Here is a 24,071-nt window from a genome sequence, read left to right as displayed (position 1 = left end):
TCTGCTAAAGAAGGTGATGAATGCAAGAGTTGATGGGAGAAGTACAAGAGGAAGGCCAGGTTTGGGTGGATGGATGGTGTGAAGAAAGCTCTGGGTGATAGGAGAATAGATGTGAGAGAGGCAAGAGAGCGTGCTAGAAATAGGAATGAATGGCGAGCGATTGTGACGCAGTTCCGGTAGGCCCTGCTGCTTCCTCCGGTGCCTTAGATGACCGCTGAGGTAGCAGCAGTAGGGGATTCAGCAGTATGAAGCTTCATCTGTGGTGGAAAATGTGGGAGGTTGGGCTGTGGCACCCTAGCAGTACCAGCTGAACTCGGCTGAGTCCCTGGTTAGGCTGGAGGAACGTAGAGAGTAGAGGTCCCCTTTTTTGTTTTGTTTCTTTGTTGATGTCGGCTACCCCCCAAAATTGGGGGAAGTGCCTTTGGTATATGGATGGATATAATGTATATATATATGTATGTACATAGCACACACACACACATATATATATACATATATATATACATATATATATATATATATATATATAAGTCTACATACACATATATGCATATATATATATATATATATATTATATATATACACACACACACATATATATATATATATATATATATATATATATATATAGAGAGAGAGAGAGAGAGAGAGAGAGAGAGAGAGAGAGAGAGAGAGAGAGAGAGAGAGAAAAAAATATTTTACCACAGTGGACATGATTTCAATTAAGAAAATAAAATGGGTTTTTTCATTAATAAGAATATTGCAGTTAACAAAGAAGAATGTTGTAGTTCTAGTGATGGAATTGTAGGATTAGTTATCAAACTAAATAAGAAGTATAAACTGAAGATCATTCAAATGTATGTACCAACATCATCCCATACAGAGGAAGAAATAGATACTTTTTAGGAAGATCTGAATATATCTATAAAAAACATAAAGACTCCATTTGCATTTATTTTGCTTGCTTTTAATAGTAAAGTATGTCAAAAGAAGAGAGGAGAATCAGCCGTAAATAAATTTGGAGTATGCACAAGAAATGGCAGAGGAGACATGCTTGTGAAATTTATTCAAAGAAACAATCATAAAACGAGAAAGTTTTATTTTTATATAAGATAAGGAACATAGGAAATGGACACGGATAAGCCCAAATGGAGAAACAAAAACCTAAATAGATTTTATTCTTAGAGAAAAAGTTAATTTAGTTAAAAATGTAACAGTGATAACCAAGTTAAAGTCAAATTACCATAGAATGGTTTGAAAGAAATTTATTATAGATGTAGGGAAAATATTTGGAAAGCGAATTTTAAGCAAGAAAATATACACTTGTAATAAGAGAAAAATCTGATGAGTTTAGTTTAGCAATACAAAATAGGTACTCCTAGCTACATGATGAAATGGAAGCAAGTAAAGAAGAAATGAACAATAACTTAACAAAATTTGTATTGGAATCAACACAAGCGATTGGTGGGAAGCTTCCTAAACAAGACCAAGAAAATTATCAGAAAACACCAAAAAACCCAATAAAGAAAAGATTGTAAATGAGGATAAAATCCGAGAAATGGAATAGAGTTGCAGAACTATCAAAACCAATAAACAAACTAGAAACCCAAGGCATTCGTAAACACAATCAGATAAAAATTGAGGAAAAACAAAAGAAAGGAATAAGCAACAGACTGATGAAAAGAAGACTTAGAACAGGGTGTCAATAGATATTTGTTTTAAAGGATGAATATGAAAAGAGATGGAATGATAAAGATTGCAGAGGAAATCTATACAATGCTATACAATAGTGATATACGAAATAACTTTGTCTATAGAAATTATGCACGTGAGCTGGTACCAAAAGGAATGATAGGAGGACTAAAAGAAGCTTTAAAAGGCATGAAAAGAGGCAAAGCAGCATAGAAGATAACGTAACAATCCATTAATAATAGATGGAGGAGATTTCATAGCAGTACAACTTGAACTTTACAGAAAATGTCTGCAAGAAAGCTCTATACCCACAGCTTATAAAAACTTTATCATTAAACTACTTCACAAAAAGGCGACGTTATATACCTGGAAATAACCAGCCAATAAGTCTATTCTCAGTAATATGTAAAATATTTACAAAGATCATATCAGGCCGAATAGAAAGACATTTGGATTTTAATCAACCAAGAGAGCAGACAGGCTTTAGAAGCGGGTACTCAACAAATGACCATAGCCAAATAATTAAACAGCTAAGGAAGAAATCATCAGAATATGTCAAACCACTACGTATGACATTTATAGACTATGAAAAAGCATTTGATTCTGTCAAAACTTCAGCAGTAATGAAAACCCTTCAAAGACAAGGAATATGCGAATCTTATGTTGGAACATTTGAAGATATCTATGTTAGAAGTACAGCAATCCTAAAACTACAAAAAGGTAGTGAGAAAATTCTGATTGAGTAATGAGTAGACAAGGAGACCCCATCTCTTCTAAATTAATGACAGCGTGCCTAGAAGTTTTTAATAAATTTAAATTGGGAAAATGTAGAAACTAATATTAATGGAGAATACCTAAACAACTGAAGATTTCCAGATGTCATAGTTCGGCTTAATGAGTCATGGGAAGAATTGTAAAAGATGATAGGAGATTTGAATATAGAAGGCAGAAGTGTAGGACTGAAAATTAATATGAATAATTTTAGGATAATGGTCAATGAAAATGAAGAGAGACAACAAATAAGAATTATGGACAAACCTCTAGAGATTGCACAGGACATGAGACCGAAGTTAAAAGAAGGATAAGCATGTGATGGAGAGTTTTTTGGTAAACAAAATGAGATTATATCATGTAAAATGCCGATTTCTCTAAAAGGAAAAGTATTTAATCTGATGGTCCTACCAGTATTAAGTTATGCTTCAGGAACTTTGAGCCTTACTAAAGCCTTGGAACTTAGCTAGTGACAACTCGAAGAGCTATGGCAAGAATAATTATGGGAATATCACTAAGAGACAGAAAAAGAGCAATATGAAAGATAGGACAAACTAAATTAGAAGATATTCTAACAACACGTAAGAAAAGGAAATGAACATGGGCAGGGCATATTATGAGAATAGCAGGCAAAAGATGGACATTAAGAATAACAGAATGGGTCCCTAGTGATTGCAAATGAAGCAGGGGAAGAAAGAGAAGACGAAGGATTGACGAACTAAGAAAGTTTGCGGGTGTGGACTGGCAAAGAAAGACCGTATACAGACGCAAGTAGAACGACATGTCTGAGGCCTTTATTCTGCAGTGGACTAGCTACAGCTGATGATGATATATATATATATATATGTGTGTATATATATATATATATATATATATGAAAATATATAATATGCTTATTCTAAAGAGACTGGAGAGAAAGATTGATGAAAAGCTAAGATATGAACAAGCAGGATTTAGAAAGGGTAGAGGTTGCACTGACCAAATTTTCATCTTGAGTCATGGTGTATAACAATGTGTAGAATATAGAAATCGCCTTTTGATGGCATTTGTGGACTATGAGAAAGCCTTTGATAGTGTGCACTGGCCAGTTTTTTTGGAAAGTCATGCGTTATTATGGAATTCCTCTTAAATTTGTAAATTTGATTAAGTCTGTTCATGAGCATAGCAAGTGCAGAGTTAATGTTAATGGAGTCTTATCAAATGAATTTCCAGTGAACAGCGGAATACTCCAAGGGAATGTGTTGTCACCTATATTGTTTATCCTCTTCATGGATTTTGTAATGCGTAGAACAGTCAGAGATTTAGCAGACCTAGAGTATGCTGATGCTGCTGTCATTGTTAGCAGAACAACCCAGGATTTGCAATGCTCGCTTACCAGAATGCATGAAATATCACATGAGGTTGGGCTGAAGATAAATAGAAAAAAGACAGAGATGATGAGAATGGAGTATGCAATGGAAGATGAAATATCATTGGAAGAAGAAAGGATTAATGAGGTAGAATCATTTAAGTATTCAGGAACTATGACCTCCAATACAGGGTCTTTAGAATTAGAGTTTACTGAAAGATTGAAAAAAAAAATCTGACAATGGCTAGGTTAAGTAAAATTTGTAAATCAAATCGCAGGAAATTAAATATAAAAATTAGACTATATATCAGTTTAGTGAGATTGGTGTTACTCTATGGACATGAGGCATGGTATGACAATGAAACTATCTCCAATAGATCTAGTAGATTTGAGAACAAATCCCTCAGAAAGATGTTGGGAGTTAAATGGCAGGACAGAATTAGAAATGAAACTATAAGAGAGATTACACGAGTGCCATATGTTGATGAGATCATGATGAGGGGCAGATGGAGATGGTTTGGGCATGCTTTTCGCACTCCCCAAGAGAGATTAGTTCACCGAAAGTTCAGTTGGCGTCCACAAGGCACTAGAAGAGTTGGAAGACCCAGGCCTATATGGCTGAGGACTATGCAGCGCGAAGTAGATGATGGTGAATGGAGAAGTATTGAATCAAAAGCTCAAGATAGAGACGACTGACGAAATCTAACCGAGGCCCTTTGCACCCATAGGCGTAGGAGGAGATGGTGATGATGATGATGATGATATATATATATATATATATATATATATATATATATATATGTATGTATATATATATGTACATATATATATATATATATATATATATATATATATATATATATATACTGTATATGCGTGTGTAATATATATATATATATATATATATATATATATATATACTGTATATATCACGTAAGAATAGAAGAATAATCGGCGTCAATGACCTTAGATGTTAGAATTCCAGAAAACCCCAAATCAATCAATCAATAGAAGAACAAGTGAACAAGGTACATTACTGCCACATTCATCATATAACTGCTGAATTGTGGACGAACCCTTGCGATTTAAAATTTCCACAACATGAACAACACCGTACGTTTACACTGAAGGCTCACCAACAGGAGGTGTCAACCTCTGCACAAACTTGGCCTTGCTGAATAGCTCCCGGAGGGGCAGCATCATAGCAGTAGCGCCTTCCTATCCACTGCACAGCAAATTTCCTTGCAATTGAAGTAACCTATGGGCTTTTCAGTAGGGAGTTTAGTGCTCTAATACTCTACTATAATCATCTTGGATATTACATAACATTGAATAATATTATATATATATATATATATATATATATAAATATGTATGTATATATACAGTATATATATACATATATTTATGTATGTATATGAATATATATATATATATATGTGTGTGTGTGTGTGTGATATATATATATATATATATGTGTGTGTGTGTGTATACATATATGATATATATATATATGTATGTGTATATATATATATGTATATATATATATATGTGTGTGTATATATATATATATATATATATATATGCACACACACACACACATATATATATATATATATATACAGGCACTATTTTTTTCATATAGTGTTGAAACCTGAACTTATTGCCCTCCCAGCAGAACAAATAGGTTAGAACTAACGACTAAAGAATGGACAGAACACCAAAGTAGTCCAAACGAGGCGAATAAACAATGAGACTAAGTCCAAAACTGGTTGTTTCTGCCATTTCCAGGATGTCAAGGTAACCATGCCATGCACTCGGACTTTTCATCACTTACTAGAGTTACTAGACCAAGGGCGCAGTTGTTCACAGTAAATCTGAAGAACCATCATCGCAAAGATTTTGGAAAAATATCATAAGAGTGAAGAGAAACAGTGCAATACAGCGGAGCCAACAAAGGCCATATCGTTATTTTTTTTTTCTTGTTCATTGAGCTTATCATCCATTTCTAAATCACTTTGCTGGTGGAATCAAGTGTGCAACTCAGTTGGTCTTATCACCGGAAAGGATCAAATACCACCGATCCTGAAAGCATTTGGTAAAGATATAAACTTTTATATCGGTCTGAAGATAAGGCTACGTTGGTTGCAATATCATGATAAGGTAAGTTACGAAACTAAATTTCTTTATTTCTTCAGAAGACAGTTCTTTAAATGAACTATGGTAGCTTTAGTGAGAACTGTAATTTTTATTCTAATTTCTTTAACAAGAGGAAAATATGAGCGTACATTCATACGGGCAACGACAAACTAGAAATAACAGTATATAGTTATATTACGTATACGAATATCTCTTCAGTTAACCGCCATCTTTTTGGGGTTTGCATTTGCCTCTGAATTTATTGTTAGTATGCATAATTTTTTTATTATACTGGTTAGGATGACCCATCTGTGCTTCGGTTCTGTGGGTGTGGGCTCTCTGCAATAGTAGTTATTTGTTGCCTTTTGCGTACTTCTATCCAAGTAGAATATTTTTTACCAATAGATTGTTGGGCAGTGCCACAGCCAGTCAGAATAACCGACAGCCAGCTAGTGACCAATATTAAAATCCCTGCCTTACAGAATTAGCCAGAATTCATGCATAAGTAAAGCATAGATACACATATTTCTTTGCGGCAGGTGGTACCAGCAGTCTATGACGACGTCATATTTATTCAGTCTAGTCTGACCAAACTTACAAAATGGAAAGACATGCTCTGAAACGTTCCATCATTAAGAGAACATTGTGGACAGAAAGGAAGAGTACTGATGAACTGAGACCGGCTTTGGAAAATGAATTTGAGGTATCCGTGTACACCCTATCTGAATATTTTTTAATGTGTTTGTACAATAAAGAGAGGAAACTGTGACATTCCCGATAAATCATACCGGAGTATGAATTTTGGCGTTCGACTTGTAGAAATGGGAATAAAATATTAGAAAAAGTAGAAAAGTTTCATTTAAAGTAGATGCTATTGAAGCAGCGATTATGTTCATTACTAAATATTATTCTTATTATTGAACTCTCTCTCTCTCTCTCTCTCTCTCTCTCTCTCTCTCTCTCTCTCTCTCTCTCTCTCTCTCTTTGTTTTTCTGTTTGGTTTTTCAGTATTTAACATCATTAGCAACATTGCTTGTCAATAGTTCTTCTTTTAATAAATCACGGATTAGTATCCTTCTCTCGTGTTACTTGACTTGGCGTAAACTAAACTTTGATCGGTTTATTGTTATACATTTTTCTCTTTGCATCTAAAGTTAGCTCTATTGTGGATGTTCCAGTCATCATCATAATTTCTGATCATAATCTTCAAGGTATTGCCTTTGTGTGCAATATTTATTCTTGGATTTGCTTTAAATGGAGCATTTAGAAATTTTTCCTTGCTGTATAGTTGCGAGTTCTGTTCAGGGTGATATGCTAGATACTGAGAGCCTTTCGTGATTTGAAGGTTTAAAGGTCACTCATGAATGGCAGAGACAAGGACCAGGACAATGACCTAGAACCCAGAGATTGACCATATATACACATATGATCAGCGCCTAAGTCCCCTCTCCATCAAGCTAGGACCAGGGAGAGCCAGACAATGGCTGCTGATGGCTCACTAAGTAAACATATAGGTTCCCCCACCCTAGTTCACAAGGACATTAAGGTTGCAGACTAATAAAAACTATACGAGCTCCCCTCTGGCAGGTCGCCAGGCAAGGATGTTTTCCGTAGGTTACCACGTGGTTTAATCCTGTTGATTCGAGGAATAACCATTAATACCAATTACATAGTCTTTTATTGTGAAAATAGAATTACCATTGCGACACACGGGTGAAATAAACACACTCCAGTTATGACCAGCGAATTCCAGTAGACTTTTGAATTTGGCTTTCCCTAGGCTATTCTGGGTCATAGTAGGGTTTGTACTTGCGTTTCGTTTACTTTAGTCTGGAATCTTTTCTGTATTATCTTGAGATTAGGCTATTTCACTTTGGTCTGTTTTTCTTCACAGTTTGTTGAATGGTTAATGTATTCCTGCAAACTTTGATTCACATCATGTTAATGACTTGTTTATGTTGGTGTTCTCCCATGACTGAACTAAGTTTCAATTACAGATGATCCAAGTGAAGAGCATCAGTCTTACCATCTAAGAGCCAAAATACATTCAATCCTACCCAAGTGATATTCTGTTTTGGATTTGCTCCCTGGGAACTAATATACTGTTATCCATGCCACTGGTCGTTGGTTATTATTCCATATTGATGATCCACAAGTTAGTGTGTTGTGCATATATTGCCACAGTATGAATATGGGCTACTCCCGATGTGTGGGTATATCAGGGGCTTCGATAGCTTGCCATTGCCGGAACCACTCTCTGCATTGATATTTTCATCTTCTCCTCAAGGCTGAAGCTTTATCATGGTAGCAGTGTAAAAGAAAATGCTTCGGTCATAAGAAATAACTGTGATTGACTTCAAGGTTAGACCACTAAAACCCACCCTTCCTTAGAGCCAATTTTAGTGGCTAGTTGACTACTGTTTTTGAGAGTAATGTTGTTGTCTACCTCCTCAATTCCGACACAGTAATACATGGTCTGTTATAAATAAAATTGTTGCAATCATTGCCAATGTAATATGAGAGTTTTTGTGCTTTCAGTTTTGTGTAACTTTGTCTATGATTGCTCATTATATGGGTAGAAACAGAGCTCTAAACACAAGATGGATATTAAAGTGTTCTACATGAGCTGTTCCATAAATAAACTATCAAAGCAGAAGGCAAAACTTGTTTTTATAGTGAAAGACATAAGAAATGAGGAACAGGTGTCGTATAATTTGTTGATGACTGGTGATGAAGATGTGCATTTGTATAACAATTAGGACCTGCCTGAGAAGGAACAGAATCCTGAGAATGTGTGGGCTCAGTTTGATTGACCCCTACTAGAATTTTTTATTGGACTGGTTGATCCCACATAGTATTTTCAAGTGGGGTAATTAACTTTCCAATGAATGTGGTCACTTAACGATGAATCAAGCGACGATTTTCTCAGCTGAATAACAAAATTAATCAAACAAGTGTAAATTCACTGGCATAGTTGAATGATTGATAGAGAAACTGATATTTGGTACTAAACGTGCTGAAGCCCAGAAGTCTCTTCTTATGCAAGATGAAGATTACACAATAGCAAAGGCAATTGAAGCTTGCAAGATTTATGATGCCTCTGTGTCACACCAGCAAGTATTATAGGGATTCAGTGGGGTGAAGCAAGTCATTGCAGTACAACTTGGTTACAAATTACAGGATGAATGTTCAAACTTTGGAGCATATCAGAATAAACAGTGTGAATTATGTTCCTCCAAGGGGATTGAATGTAAGCACTGTTGTTAAACACCATTGAGGTCTTTCAAGAATGTGCCCAAAGAGAAGTAAGAGCCCCAACGTCACCAATAGCCAGGGATTTAAAAGGAGACGTGGCAAATGTTGCTGTTACAGTCATAGCCTTCAGGTCCATTAGGTTGATGAAAGCGAGGCATCCAAAGACAAGGAATCCTACCAGGTTGGTTACATGATTAAAATCACATTGATTGGGACACACAAGTCAGTGCACATTAATGTTGACGTAAAACAACCTATTCAATCGCATATTCCCCAGAAAACTGGGCTCCACTGGGTACCAAAGACTATGTGAAATACGGGGCAGGCCCAGTGTGTGTCAGAGCACTTATAGTGGTGGGACAGTAAAATAGCGTGGCAGTTTAACCAGCATATGTTAATACAGGCAATGGGGCTGGTTGAAAGTGCCCTTCATAGCACAATCAGAAGGTTCTGTAATCCTTGGCTTGACTAGCTACAATGAAATTGAATTGATATTACTTCGGTTCAATGAAAATCCAAGCATCAACAGTAGAAGTCATGAAGCAATGCCAAAGAGGGAGAGGGTGCTGGAGAATTTGAAAAAATGAATTTCCTGTAAGGTTTGACACCATCAGGGATTTCAAGGATACTCATCTCTTAACCATAAATCCCAACATTCCTCCAGTTATCCATCCAAATAGGAAACATGCAATACAGTGCAAAGAGTCAATGCAGGAGTGAGATAGGATGCAAGCTTTGCACATCCTAACCAGTGACTGGTGCAGGCAAACGGAAGCACAATTGTAATCTTTTGAACCAAATGAGTAGCCAAGAAAGAGGGACAGGTCTTCAATTCAAACAAATGCTTGATAAAACCACTGGAAACTCCTTTCTTTTGATATATCTACTTCCTTGAGTGGAATACAGCAAGATTCTGACAGTGGCTATTGATTTGGGTGATAGCTAAGTGCAATGAAACGTTTTGACCTAGAGTTCAAGTGACTTAGTACTGCTAAATAATAGCAGTGTCCACACCAGGCTGAATGCAAACCAAGATTAAATCTGATTTTTTGCACCATTTGCTAATCTAATGTCATTATTTTTACTGTAGGCAAATGTAATTGATTACTGTAGTATTGTAAAATACAGTAATCACAAGTTCCACGGTGTGTTGCTTTGAGCTATTTAAAAAATCAATTGCATATAATGATATGTTGTTACTTTCATAGATGTGTTGCATTGTACCTGTCTTATAAAATATTTTGCAGTGATTGATATGGCAAATATGCCTCCCTCAGATATTTTTTGAAGGGGTTATAGGTTTATATATTGAACCTTATGTCTCATGGTTATAAGTAGGCCTGCTTTGTAGGACAGTCTGTAAGGTTGTCTATTACCGTTAAATATATACCTATCTGTATTCTATAAAAAAAAAAAGATAAATCACGCGCATCGATGTTTTCATCTTCCCAAGCCAGAAGTTTATAAAAACGTTCCGTATTCTAATCAAGGACTGCCTTTCAGGTATATTTGCCAATGAAAGGATCTTATGCTCACTAATTTGATGGGTTTATATTAATATTTTGCTTTGATTGATCATCAGGGTCAGTAGATTAGTACTACAAAATAACTGTATAACTGAACGCTATATAAATCACACCATCCTTCACTCCTCCTATACATAACTGGTCACCAGCCTAGGGACCCCGGGAGACTTTAAATCCAGGTTATAGGATCTTAATGTTTAACAAGACAGAACTCATCCCAAAGGAATATTTTATAAGGATCAGAGAACTAATCTTCATCTAGCCTCTTTTTCATTAGTGTACAGTATATATTGCTTCCTTTTGATGTATAAATCTGTATAATGAATCATTCTTACTCCCTTTAACAGTCTATCATGTCTCCTCTCAGTAAATATTACTGTTGCTATTAAAATTATACTAATAGGGCTCATTTTACAAAAGTAATCACACATTACAACTGTCACCTCACAACCAAGCTATCTAAATATATACATTAAACATTTATAACTAACCATGTGTTCTTTGGTGTTTAAATCCATGGCGACGAAAATTGTTGTAAAATTCTGTGCAAATTCCGTAGACCAACGAACGTTATACATGAATAATCTGATTGTTTCTAGAAGAACGGCCATTCCAGCACCATTGTTCATCATAGGGTTATCAATGCCATTGGTGTCATAGTCAGCTACCACCACAATGACTGCTTCTGGTTTGTTGCTTATTGCGTGGGCAATGCCAATAATGTTTACTCCTGTTACCTGCGGAAGAAAATTTAGAGTAAAGGGTGATTGGGACATGTTAAAGGAAAAGGTAAACTGATCTTATACATTACTTTTGATCCATCTTTGATTTGTATCCATTAAAATCACAAGAAAGCTAGATTCTCATTACCCATTTAAGAAAATTTCTTATTTAGTTAAAAGTATCTGTCAACAAACAATTGACAATAGCTAGCTCACTTGAGACTTGAGTGGTTCACTTCATGGGTCTTAATTGAATTTACAATCATATAATTGTACATTTTAAGTAATGAGGCCTTGCCATAAAGATTTAATACTAATCATTATGTAATTAAATATACTAGAAAACGGATTTTTTAATAAAGGTCTGACAGTAGGATTGATAAATTTAAAATCCATTCTAACGAAAATTATTCTGAACATATGTAAAGCTAACTGATTGAGAAAACTATGTTTTCAGATGTGCTTCATGGAGTCAAAATTTCTGTATCCGGCTCTCTGGGAGACGTATTCAATGATTTGGCATGTGTCTAACTCTTTCCAACATTTTAACATTTCTTTTTCAGAATTATCTCTCAACATTTCTCGAAAAATTACGATAGTAGTATGATTTTTAAGTTTGCCGGTTTATGCAGCTCTGTTATAGTTACCTTTTATCACTAAAAAGCTATTTGTCATCTGAAGTATATGAGCAATGGCTGTAAGAAGTGATAAATGACAATATATCTAAATCGGAAGGGGAATAGAAATGAGATCTTGTTTGAGTATAGTTTACTAGATTTGAATAAGATGCATTTAGTCGTCAATGGTTGTGTAAAGACATGCATTTAACAAAATACTAAGCGGCGTACAATTGACAGTAAAGAGGTGATAACTTAAGTATGAATTAAAGGCCTACAGTCATAACAAATCATTATGAGAGGAGGGATTTACTTAGATAAAAAATATGATAGTGAATCTTATCTATGAAGTAATAAAACATTTTCCAGAGTTTGAATTTAAGATATGTTCAATTATGAAACAGTATAACGTTCTGCTAAAGTATATAGTTGTAGAATTTGAATCTAAGACTTGGTAATAAGTTCATGGGCATTTGAAACAAAAACTAGTCATCGTAAATCAAACATTTATTAGGCCTTTATACTTACAACTTCATCGACGGTGTTAAAGTCAGTAATGGCTGTATTCACAGTAGTGTTGAATTTCTGCGTTTTGACAGTAAGGCCATGGTATCTGAAGGTTTCTTCGATGTGCTTACGTGCATTCTTGTGGTTTTCAGAGTAGTCTTTGTTCGGGTATCGGTGTTTGGTGAAATGCTTCAGCTGACTTGCTATGTCCACATCATATTTAACTTCTGCTGCACAAAAGCAGATTCCTGTTGAAGGTTAAAAAAAAAAAACATGAGTTATATTATCATAGCCAAATTAGAGTAGACCCTGCTAGATTTTGAAAAAGTGCAGTGGCATTCTCAGAGCTATTGTTGGTGGGAAAATCACCAAACCCACTATAAAGTGTTAGTTTGAATGTGTGTGAGTATAAAATAAAAAAAAAAAAACAATCTGGCATAAGTGTTCTTTCTTAATAAAAGAAAGATAAATGCCAAGTCACTTAGTAACACTTGAGTGGATTGTCCAAATTTCAAAAGGGATGGAATGACTGTGTCTGGTATACCTGAGAGAGAGCAGATGTGTAAGTCGTGGGGGCTACAGGACAGAATGAAGTTGCCTTGTATTTCAATTACCTACAGGTCCCCTTGAACAAGGTGTAAAACTTAAGAGCCTTTTATCCTAGGGGCTAGTTTTGCAGCCTTGTAGATGAATATTTATTTAATAGCAGAGAAATTCTGCTGATTAAAACAAGTGTGAATATGATAGGCTGCAGAAGAAGATTCCAAATATATCCTCTTTTCTGCCCTGGCTTATCTTTCACCTAAACGGAAGTACAGACACAATGCACATGGAACTATGTAGGATTGTTTTATTGTATTTTTTAACATTGCTTTGTTTTGTTTTTCTAAGTCCTTCAGAGAGAGAGAGAGAGAGAGAGAGAGAGAGAGAGAGAGAGAGAGAGAGAGAGAGTGGGGGGGAGGGTAGTTAGCGTAATTATTGATTGTTTATACCAAGTAAGACTTGGAATAACTGAAGTTCCGTTTGTTCACTTTTTTGTTGTAATGTGATAATTATGAACGAGTGTTTGTTAAGTTTCTATTTTTATTTTCAGGCTGCACTTCCTCATTTGACGTCTTATTACTCCTGCTTCTGAGTGAGGTCAGTTCCTTTTACCTACTTTGCATATGAATACTAATTGGATGTTATGGCCCAGCTTGTAGAAGAAATTACAGATTTGAATGACTCGTGAATATACTGATGTTGGTGGTAATGACGAGAACCTCCTAAATATATAACATCCTTTTTGTGTTTTATTGTTGTATATTAGGTTGTCATAATATATAACATCATTTTTGTATTTTCTTATTGTATATTAGGTTGTAGTATTTTTCTTTTTAAATATTATTGTTATTTGTATGAATGAGGCAAAGAGTATAAATATTTTCATATATATGTGTATATATATACATACACACACACACACACACACATATATATATATATATATATATGTATATATATACATACACACACACACACACACACATATATATATATATATATATAATATGTCCATTGCAGAATAAAGGCCTCAGACATGTCCTTCCTCTTGTGTATGTTTATAGTCTTTCTATGCCAGTCCACACCTACAAACTTTCCTAGTTCGTCAATCCGTCGTCTTCTCTTCCTTCCCCTGCCTCTTTTAAAATCTCTAGGAATCCGTCCTGTTATTCTTAATGACCATCTTTTATCTGTCATTCTCATTATATGTCCTGCCCATGGACATTTATTTTTCTACATGTTAGAATATTGTATACTTTAGTTTGCTCTCGTATCTGCTACTCTTTTTCTGTCTCTTACAGTTATTCCCAGAATTAATCTTCCCATAACTCTGAGGTGTAACTAGCTTATTTTCCAAGGTTTTGATAAGGCTCTAAGTTTCTGATACTTGAGTTAAAACTGGTAGAACCATCTGATTAAATACTTTCCGTTTTAGTTAAGTGGTATTTTACATTTCATAATCTCCATCCCATGCTTATCCTTCTTTTAATTTCGGTCTCGTGTCCTGGGGAAACACTTACTGTCTGTCTTAACTACGTACATTGATTAACAATCTCTATTTGAACACAAGTCTCCATTTGAACACAAGGTTAACGACTATCTTCACTGCATCCAACTATACCACATTGATATGACTGCAGTCGTCCTTTTTCCTCAACTATGTAATATCCTCCACAATTTCATCTCCTGTATCCAATTTTGCCCATTGCTAACCTACTAGCATCACACCACACTAACCCCGTCTCTCTCTTTCGCACATACCACTTCCTTCTCACATGATCCTCCTTCTTGACTCTGCGTACTACCGCGCAGATCATCGACCTGTCTCCAATGCTATTATCCCATTTCACTCCTTCCCCTCTCCTCTTTATGTAGTTTCCTACTGTTCTAAGCCATCCCACAACAAGGTAGTAACCCATCAACCTTCAGTATATTGAGAACACTTTCTTCTGCTTAGACTGTTATAAACTTCCAGAACTTCATTTCCTCTCTCAAGCATAAGCCTCCGTGCATTCTCCTCGTTCAGCCTCAGCCCCATAGTGGCTCCACCATACAAGGACTCTGGTGGTTTTGTTGTCAGCCCAAAACTCCTCAGATGTTCCATGACCTCTTCTGTCATCACCAAGTGCTTCATCAACAGGCATATCATGAATTTTTGCATTGCTACCAGAATTTCCTTTCCCACTCTTTCCAGGGTCATCTTGAGGACTACTGCCAAGATACATGGTACTGATTTTAGCACAAATTCCAATGTTGTTAGACAATAAGCTTGAATTGTACCTCACTAGCTGATATGTCCTCACCTTTTTTTATACACAAAACTGCAGGTAAGGTGACTTTAGGTCATCAAAGGTCGTGTCCTCATCATCTGTCGCCGCTTCCGTAGAGACTAACCACACATATTGGTGGCATCATGACTAGTGCACATAATTATTCAGTTCTCAAGCCAATAACAGCAGTACTTTATCTTTTATTGCCTGCACAACAACCATCGGTGGCAGCACACCTCTATCCACCTTCTTTCCCATAGCTTCCGTACAACCTCTGCAATCCATCCATCAACTGCTCTTTCAAATTTTTCTTTTACTTTCTTCCTTCTATCGAATATTCATAGCTACTCTCCTTGTTCGTCAGCAACTTTCCAATGCTGTTCATTGATTGTAAAAGTGACAGGCCCCCTTCCATGGCTTGCTGACTGAGCTCCACCATCCACACACCTGTGCTCATTCATCACGCGTGCAGCCCGTCCAAACATCACCCCACACTCACATATGGTAACATCCCCCAGTTGGCCAATCACATCCATCCTCATCATTATTTCTTTTCTTGTGATGATGCTGTCTGTCATTTACTCTCACTACCCTCTCATGCATCCTCAACTCTATCTCACTTGTACCCCTGCACCTAACCTCTCTACCATCAAATTGTACTAGGCTGCATTTTCCGCTACATCTATCAACTGACCGCAAAGCCAATATTGTGGTCGAGGGCCCTCACCCTCTTTCCCACTACCCCAACCTCTACTAGTGGCAAAGAGCTAGAAAGCACCTTTGCTCATCCAAAATGGAGGTTGAAGGTACACTAGCCCCTTTCTGGTTGTTTTCCTGGGTGCACCTTTGGGATATATGCCCTGTCTCACTGCAACAGTAGCAAATCTCAGTTTGCCTTGTCTCCTTGCAGTCCCTCACATTATGAGGGCCTTGACATCCAAAGCAATGACGCCTAAATATGGGAGCCTCTCCCTATCCACCAATACTCGATCATCACTTCGTTTAGAGTGCTGGTTCTCTGACTGGCTATGACAGTCCATTTTGCAGCCACGACAGCAATAGTGGAATGTTTGAAGACACCATTGTCCTAGCCTTCTTCACCAGCCTTTCCATGGGAAAATTAAAATCGGGCACTTATTGCAGCTCTGCTGGGACGTGGTCCGTAAACCTACACACAAATGTTATCTTAATGGTTGTTTCCAGCCATTTGCCCTTGTACCCAACTAGCCCGACCAATCATAATGTATCTTTGGCAAAAACGTCAATCTGCTCCCCACTCCACATTAGTGTTACCAATTCCCCATATGCTGCTCCTGGACACTTTGTAATGGCTTGCTCCAGTTTAGCCTCTACTTTCTCCATGTCCTACCCATCAGTTTTGCAAATCTGCCAGTACATGGGACACTTCCTTTCAAGTACAGTGGAATAAAACTTGCCACGTCCTTGATTCATTGAAGCCAAGCTACCAACTTGGCCTTGGTTAACCAAGCTACCAGATCCCTTCCCCATCATACAGACTCAACACATCCCCAATTTTGATTTTTCCTCCTAAGATATAGGCCAAGATAGCTTGTGGCTTTGCATAGAATTGTTCTTGATCTATCTGCCTATAATCACTCTACCCAGAGAAAACACTAACTTCAGATGTAAACTTGGGTACTTACCTACTTAGCTCCTCTGTAGAAGGTCGTCAATCACATGGTGATACAAGTGCAGTACTTGACCTAACTTGGGTTGACTTAACTCACTAAATTTACAACATAACTAGTGCTCTATTTCCTATCCACATACTCAAAGGTTGCTTATATCACAAAATCCTGTTATAACTTAACTACTATAAGATATTCCTACACACTAAGACTCAAGTCCCCCTAAATTCAAATTTAGATTGGCCTCACAGCTCACAGGTTGCGGGTCAGGTCAACAAAGGGGCTATGCATTGGCTGTGAACATCAAACCCCGTCATTTATCATTCACTCTGTATGCCCGGTCTCTCTTGGCTCATACCACATTATATATTCGAATTTTCACTTATTTTAAAGTGACATACTCACTGTTCAAGCGTTAGTGATTTAATCATGAAGTGGAATAGAATAATAGGGCAGTTGGGAGATATAATTTTACTTATTGTTACCAAATTTATTCCAGTCATAAATATTTTGTAATAATTGTGTTACTGTTCAAGAAGTATTCGATTTTTCTTGCATAATTACACTACATTAGTCTTTAAATTTTGATAGTGTGGAAAGTATTATTTACACAATTAAATTCTGAAGGAAATGTTGAGCCTTGTCGCATATCTTTATTTTAGATTGCAATGTTGCTTCCACAAGGTCTTGTAGTATAACATTATTCAGATTTCAATACACTGGTCAGTTAATTTAAATTCTTTCCATCATTTTGGGGTTTCAAAACTTGAGGTTTGGCTGTTTTGTCCATCTAGGGTAGGCTAGTGCACTTGTCTTTTAAGTGTCTACTTCAGTGTCGTCTATAGAATTGCATCTTGGGTCTTTTATTTTATCTACAATTCCGCTCTTACCTCAGCTTTAAAACCACTATTCTGTTTGTACTATTTCAGTCACGGTTACGTTGCTGTTAAAGAAAATTTTTTTCCTTATCCCTCAATGCCATCTATCAGAGTACTTCCTACATTACCACTGAGGAGATAGGTAACGCCTGAATCTCATGGGTCAGTCATCATTTCTCTCCTTCCGCAAATGTTTGGCCTTCTCCTTCCGCAAATGTTTTCCTTTTCCAAACTTTTATTATCTTTTTTTATTTAATAAATAGGTGTATCCCTTCCTCCATGGGTAATACCTACCCATCACACATGTACGGTTGAAAATTTTTATCTTTAGTCATGGAATCCAAGTTGTTTAGGTAATTGAATTGATGGTAGAGCTAAAATAGAGTAATGGTTTTTTCTGAAATACTGTATCAAACTTGATGTGAGACTGGTTCTAAATAAATAAGAATAGCCTAATGTCATGATATGATAGAACTAACAAATCAAATATCAACTTGAAAGAATTCTTAATGAATATTGAAAGAGGAGGATACTAATGAATCCCTCAGGTTCAAGATTGTTTTAATCAATTTATTCAAATATCAGGCCACAATTTACTCAATTTCATATGTGTAAGAATAGCATATCAGTGAAAAAGGCCAACAAAGAGGCACATTTTTTGTCTAATACCATGTCTAATATTTCTTGTTATGAATCATCAACTCTTAGTTGATCATTTCATAATATAATAATTTTCAATAGTGTTATAATTGCACACGACTCTGATTTACGGGTAACTTGTGGAATTTGGGTTACATGTCCCAGCACTGTGGCAGGGAAGGACATTCACCACCATAGTGAGATTGGGGTAAAATCTTGCAGTTGCTCTCCGAAGAAAAGTTAAGAGGTTGGACGGCAAGGTGGGAGAAAAGAAAAGGGAACGGGGGCAAAACAGAGGGATAATGAATTTTGCTAGAGATGGAGGGACGCTGGAAAAAACCTTAGCACTGTCCAAAGTGCACCCAGTGCCCTAGCAGTGATTACGTAATTGTATTTGCGGCAAGAAAACTGAACATTTTACTCAGATTTTTGCATCCCTGCGGCCTGCAGTAAACGATGCATATTGATATCGTTGCATAATTAATTTCATGCTACTGTCCTGCACCATATGTATTATGAATTACCTCAGAAATGAAGACAGTAAGAGAGAAAGACAAGAGAGACATGCAGGAGAGAGAATTGGTTTAGGGTGTAGATTGCAAAGACCGGCCATGCCAAAACTGCCGGCTTTCAAGTTCCGTTTCTTACCTGCTAAAAGTATGGGAAGTAACCTGACCATTGTCTCCCTTTGGTAACACTCGTCAGGTGTGTTCGTCACGTCCTTTTCCCTTGTTCTTCCGGATTAAGAAAAAAACACACAAACTACAAAATACAAATTATGAAAAACTCTACCATGTCTCGCCCTTGCTGTCTTTTCACAGCAACGGTTTTCTGGGTAGTGATAAGAGAGATAACTTAACTTGTCTCACACCCCACCACTCCTTATCCACCACTTACTCCCGGGGTTTAGATAATAAGGTTCCCCCCCCCCTTATCTCCTTTGTAAAGGGCCCAGTTCAAGAGTTTAACGAAGGCGTAAGGTTCTAGGTACTTTTTTTTTTCTTTATGCTTATCTGTTATACCGAATAAGATCAAAACTGAAAACCCAATCCTAACGAATTTTTGAAGCAGCTAGAAAATCATACATATGTAAGATTTTCCTGTTTACGATTATATTCTTATTGAATATAATTCTTTAATTTACTCAATCATAGCTCTTTCAATCCTATTTTTTTACAAATATACAAACAGATGATATGGCAATAGAAGCTGTTTTACGGAATTTTCAAATTAATCTATTCATATAATACCTTATCCACAGACAGTTAAGGATTTGGATGCACACACACACACACACACACATATATATATATATATATATACATATATATATGTATATATATATATATATATATACATACATACATGTGATATATATATATATATATATATTTATATACACATATAATATATATATATGTGTATATATATATATATATATATACATATATATATATATATATATATACATATATATATATATATATACACACATACACACACACTTATATATATATATATATATATACATGTGTGTATATATACACATATATCTTTTCGACCTCTCAGCTCTCCCCATTCCTCGGGTAAGGATGATGGGGAGTATTCATACCTTAGTGTACATATCTATTTAAATATTTAGCTGTCATTTTTGATGGGTCGCATGCACTAATTTTTCTTTATACATAAAGGCCTACTGTGTGTGTATATATATATATATATATATATGGGCACCAGCCACCCATTGAGATACTACCGCTAGAGGGCTATGGGGTTCTTGACTGGCCAGACAGTACTACATTGGATCCTTCTCTCTTGTTACGGTTCATGTTCCCTTTGCCTGCACACACACACACACACACAGCGAATAGTTTGGCCTATTTTTTACTTATTCTCCTCTGTCATCATACACCTGACAACACTGAGATTACGAAACAATTCTTCTTCACCCAAGGGGTTACAGCTCTGTAACTGTTCAGTGGCCACTTTCCTCTTGTTAAGGGTAGAAGAGACTGTTTAGCCATGGTCAGTAGCTCTTTTAGGAGGATTACACTCCAAAATCAAACCATTGTTCTCTAGTTTTGGGTAATGCCATAGCCTCTGTACCATGGTCGTCCGCTGTGTTGGGTTAGAGTTCTCTTGCTTGAGGGTACACTCGGGCACGCTGTTTTGTCTTGTTTCGCTTCCTCTTGTTTTGTTAAAGTTTTTATAGTTTATATAATAGATATTTATTTAAATGTTGTTACTCTTCTTAAAAATTCTATTTTCCCGGTTTCCTTTCTTCACCGGGCTATTTTCGCTGTTGGAGTTCCTGGGGTTATAGCATCCTGCTTTTCCAACTAAGATTGTATCTTAGCAAATAATAATAATAATAATAATAATAATAATAATAATAATAATAATGATAATGATAATAATATGCACATATATATATATATATATATATATATATATTTATCAGCAACAGTGAAAATCTACCTTGCACTCCCTCTTTGAAATTGGTTTCACATTCTTCATTTCTCAACTACCAGCATCTGATCCTTGGTTCTGCTCTTACAGTGTTCCTTCTCCTTACAGATAAGGCAATTGCGCATATCACTGTTTGATGCTGTTATGCAACACAGTCCCCGACCACCATTTCATGTCTCTAACTTCTTTTAGATTACACCTCATACACATGATATAATCTGAGTACCTTCCCCCACTCTTGTTTATTCTGGTGTCCATTCTTTTGAAAAAATTTGTTACCATCTGTTCCTCAGCATTTCTTTCTCCAAGGCCACATATCCCCATTACTTCATCACCAACATTTCCTTCACCAACATGACCATTGAAGTTTGTCCAGATCATCACTCTTTTTTCACTTGGGATACCACCCATCAGTTCATCCAGCCCTATCCAGATCTCTTCCATCGCCTTAGTCTTACAACCAGATTGAGGGGCATATGCACTAATGACATTCAGCACTACGCACTCATTTTCTGAATTCGAACTCATTGCTCTATCTGATACTGAACTCATTAAAGGCATCAGTATGTTTCCCACAGGAATCTTTCACATTTCCGTAGTATTTTTATAGTATACGTAGATTTCTTTATCCTATTTAATCTGTCATGCCAGCTGTTTCGCCGTACAGTATTATGGCTTTATCAGCGACTATAGATTTGGATTAGTTTTAAAATTGAAATAGCATAAATATTTAGGGTCTTGGTTGAAAATACAAATTTTATATTAAGTATAACAAAAAAAATAAAAAGGAATTTATTTTAATGGTTCGAATGTCCTGTATAGATCATAAGATAAAGTAAAATGAAAATAGATTGATATATTCTTAAACTTTCATATGTTTGCAAACACACGAGAACACGCCAAATGCGCATTACATAAGGAATCCACAAGAAAACCATTCACCATGCTGATTGGGCAGTCAATGCCTTTCTACTTGCAAGGTCAAACAGAAGCTATTTAAAGCAGTAGTGTCGATGATTAGCCCTCTCTCCGAGGTGATATCTTGTGGAAGGGTGCTGGGCTACCACCACCCAAAGACATCTCACTCCATCATCCTCAACAAGTTTAAGGTCATCTTCTACTTGATGGGTGAATGTTATTTACCTGTATCTATAATAATGGTTGGCTTTGGATATTAATGTTCACTGCATTAACTATAATAAGTTGGCCTCGGTTACTTTCCTTCTGGAGGATCAAGGTTCTATTGACTAGTGCTTTCAGGGTGAGTCCTTGGTTGTGGAGATAAACGAAATGTTGGTGTACAGACCAATGATTTCTGTGGGTCAGCATATATTTTCGGATCTTCATAGTGTACTTTACATGAAATATGTGCAATGTAGTGTTTGTTGTCTTGTCATGATTTTTTTTTTCCTTTGACCCTTCAGATATAATAATGTTCCTCATCCCGGATGTCACTTCCAGGTTGGGCTTCCTGCACACTCTGAAGCAGTACTCTCTGCTTAGTAACCCTCAGAGTAACACCACAGCTAATGATTCCTTGCTAGGCATGACATTCATTCCTTTCGCCAGACCCAAAGTTGAGTTGGTGGTATGGGCTGGTGCAATCTGTCAACGTTCTGTTTCATTGCCTCATACATCAAGATGTCTGGATACTCATTATTAGTTTGCAGTTGTCAATTTGATTTAATTAGGAGTGAATGTCAATTCAAGATGGGCTTTGTCTGAATGCTCTCCCAACTTTAGCACGTACTACCAATTTTTATATGCCTTGGGGAATTCATTTTTTGCATCCAGGAACCTTCTTACATTGGTTGTTTTTTATAGACTTATTTTGTACTAATTATCCTGCTATTTAGCAAGGAAATCGAGGGAAAGCAGTGTCATCTGTGAATGTGTTCCATTGTAAAACTAATCACAGATTTCCTCCTTTCTCCTGTGTGCATCAATTAATTCTTTGGTATTTCCATATTATAGAATGATCTTCCTATTCTGATGGTTGAACCGATTATGAAACTTAATGAGTTTAAACTTGTTGCAGATGCTTTTCTGTTGGTAAAGTTGAGATACGTCTAGATATATAGTTTTTATATGACTAATCTATTTGACGTTTTTACTGATCTTAATATATTTTGTAATTTTTTATTATATCGCATTCATAGTTTATTTGTGACTTCCCTATTTCCTTTTTGCATCGAGCTACTTTCCCTGTTGTAACCCTTGGGCTTGTGGCATTATACTTTTCCAATTAAGGTTGTAAGTTAGCCAAAGCACCAGGCACCCATCGAGATGCTACCGTTAGAGACTTATTGTGTCCTAAAACTGACCAGATAGTAATACATTGGATCACTCTGTGGTTACAGATAATTTTTCATTTTCTTACACATAGGTTGCATCAAATAGTCTGGCCTATTTATACATTCTCCTCTTTCCTCATACACCTGACAACACTAAGTTCACCCAAGGGATCAACTATAATTATTCCATGGCTACTTGCTACTTGTAAGAATAGAAGAGATTTTATCAATGGTAATCATCTTTTCTAGGAGAAGGACACTCTAAAATCAAACCCATGTTCTGTAGTCTTGGGTAATGCCATACCCTCTGTATACCATGGTCTTCCGCTATCTTGGTTTAGAGTTCTATTGTTGGAGAGGCTTAATAGAAGGGCCATGGATGCCTGGTGGATTACCAAGAGGTTGCCTTTTCCCTATTTGTTTGTTTATCTTTCTCGCTGGTATTCAAATCCATCATTACTCTGTTCCCACCAGTGGAAGTGGCTATCCTGGAAGTTATTCGGCCTTGCATGGTGTGTCAACTTTGGCATGTTGACCAATTTTATCTGATATTTTATCAATAGTCTATGGGTTGTATGAGTCGCTTTAGATATATTCAAGTACATATTTGTTTTCATTATCATTATTTTTAAGCGTTTTTTAAGTAAGATGAAACTTTTTTATTGCTTTCAATTCTTATTCTGTCGGGAGACATTGAGCAAAATCTGTGACCAGTACGTCCTAGACTTCATCCTCGTCGTCTAATGTATTGC

At 36.3% G+C, this 24,071-nt stretch overlaps 2 protein-coding genes across 2 annotated transcripts in view; both read right to left on the bottom strand.

Moving 5' to 3' along the window:
• Positions 1-19,408, bottom strand: part of LOC137654495 (uncharacterized) — a 27,135-nt gene extending 7,727 nt beyond the window's left edge. Inside the window, exons 1-3 of the mRNA XM_068388167.1 lie at positions 19,205-19,408; positions 12,599-12,825; positions 11,223-11,468 (exon numbers count right to left, since the gene is read on the bottom strand). Of these exons, the coding sequence (XP_068244268.1) occupies positions 11,223-11,468; positions 12,599-12,825; positions 19,205-19,235 (504 nt within the window). The 5' untranslated portion in view covers positions 19,236-19,408. The remainder of the gene's footprint in view (positions 1-11,222; positions 11,469-12,598; positions 12,826-19,204) is intronic.
• A 1,743-nt stretch (positions 19,409-21,151) lies between these two features.
• On the bottom strand, positions 21,152-21,586 carry LOC137638515 (uncharacterized). Its single transcript, XM_068370633.1, has one exon. It carries the CDS (start codon positions 21,584-21,586, stop codon positions 21,152-21,154), a length of 435 nt encoding a protein of 144 aa, XP_068226734.1.
• Between the last annotated feature and the right edge of the window lie 2,485 nt (positions 21,587-24,071).

The sequence above is a fragment of the Palaemon carinicauda genome, chromosome 1, assembly GCF_036898095.1.
Source record: "Palaemon carinicauda isolate YSFRI2023 chromosome 1, ASM3689809v2, whole genome shotgun sequence".
Classification (NCBI taxonomy): domain Eukaryota; kingdom Metazoa; phylum Arthropoda; class Malacostraca; order Decapoda; family Palaemonidae; genus Palaemon; species Palaemon carinicauda.
Note: the sequence above shows the minus strand (reverse complement) of the source record. Positions and strands in the feature narration are given on the sequence as shown.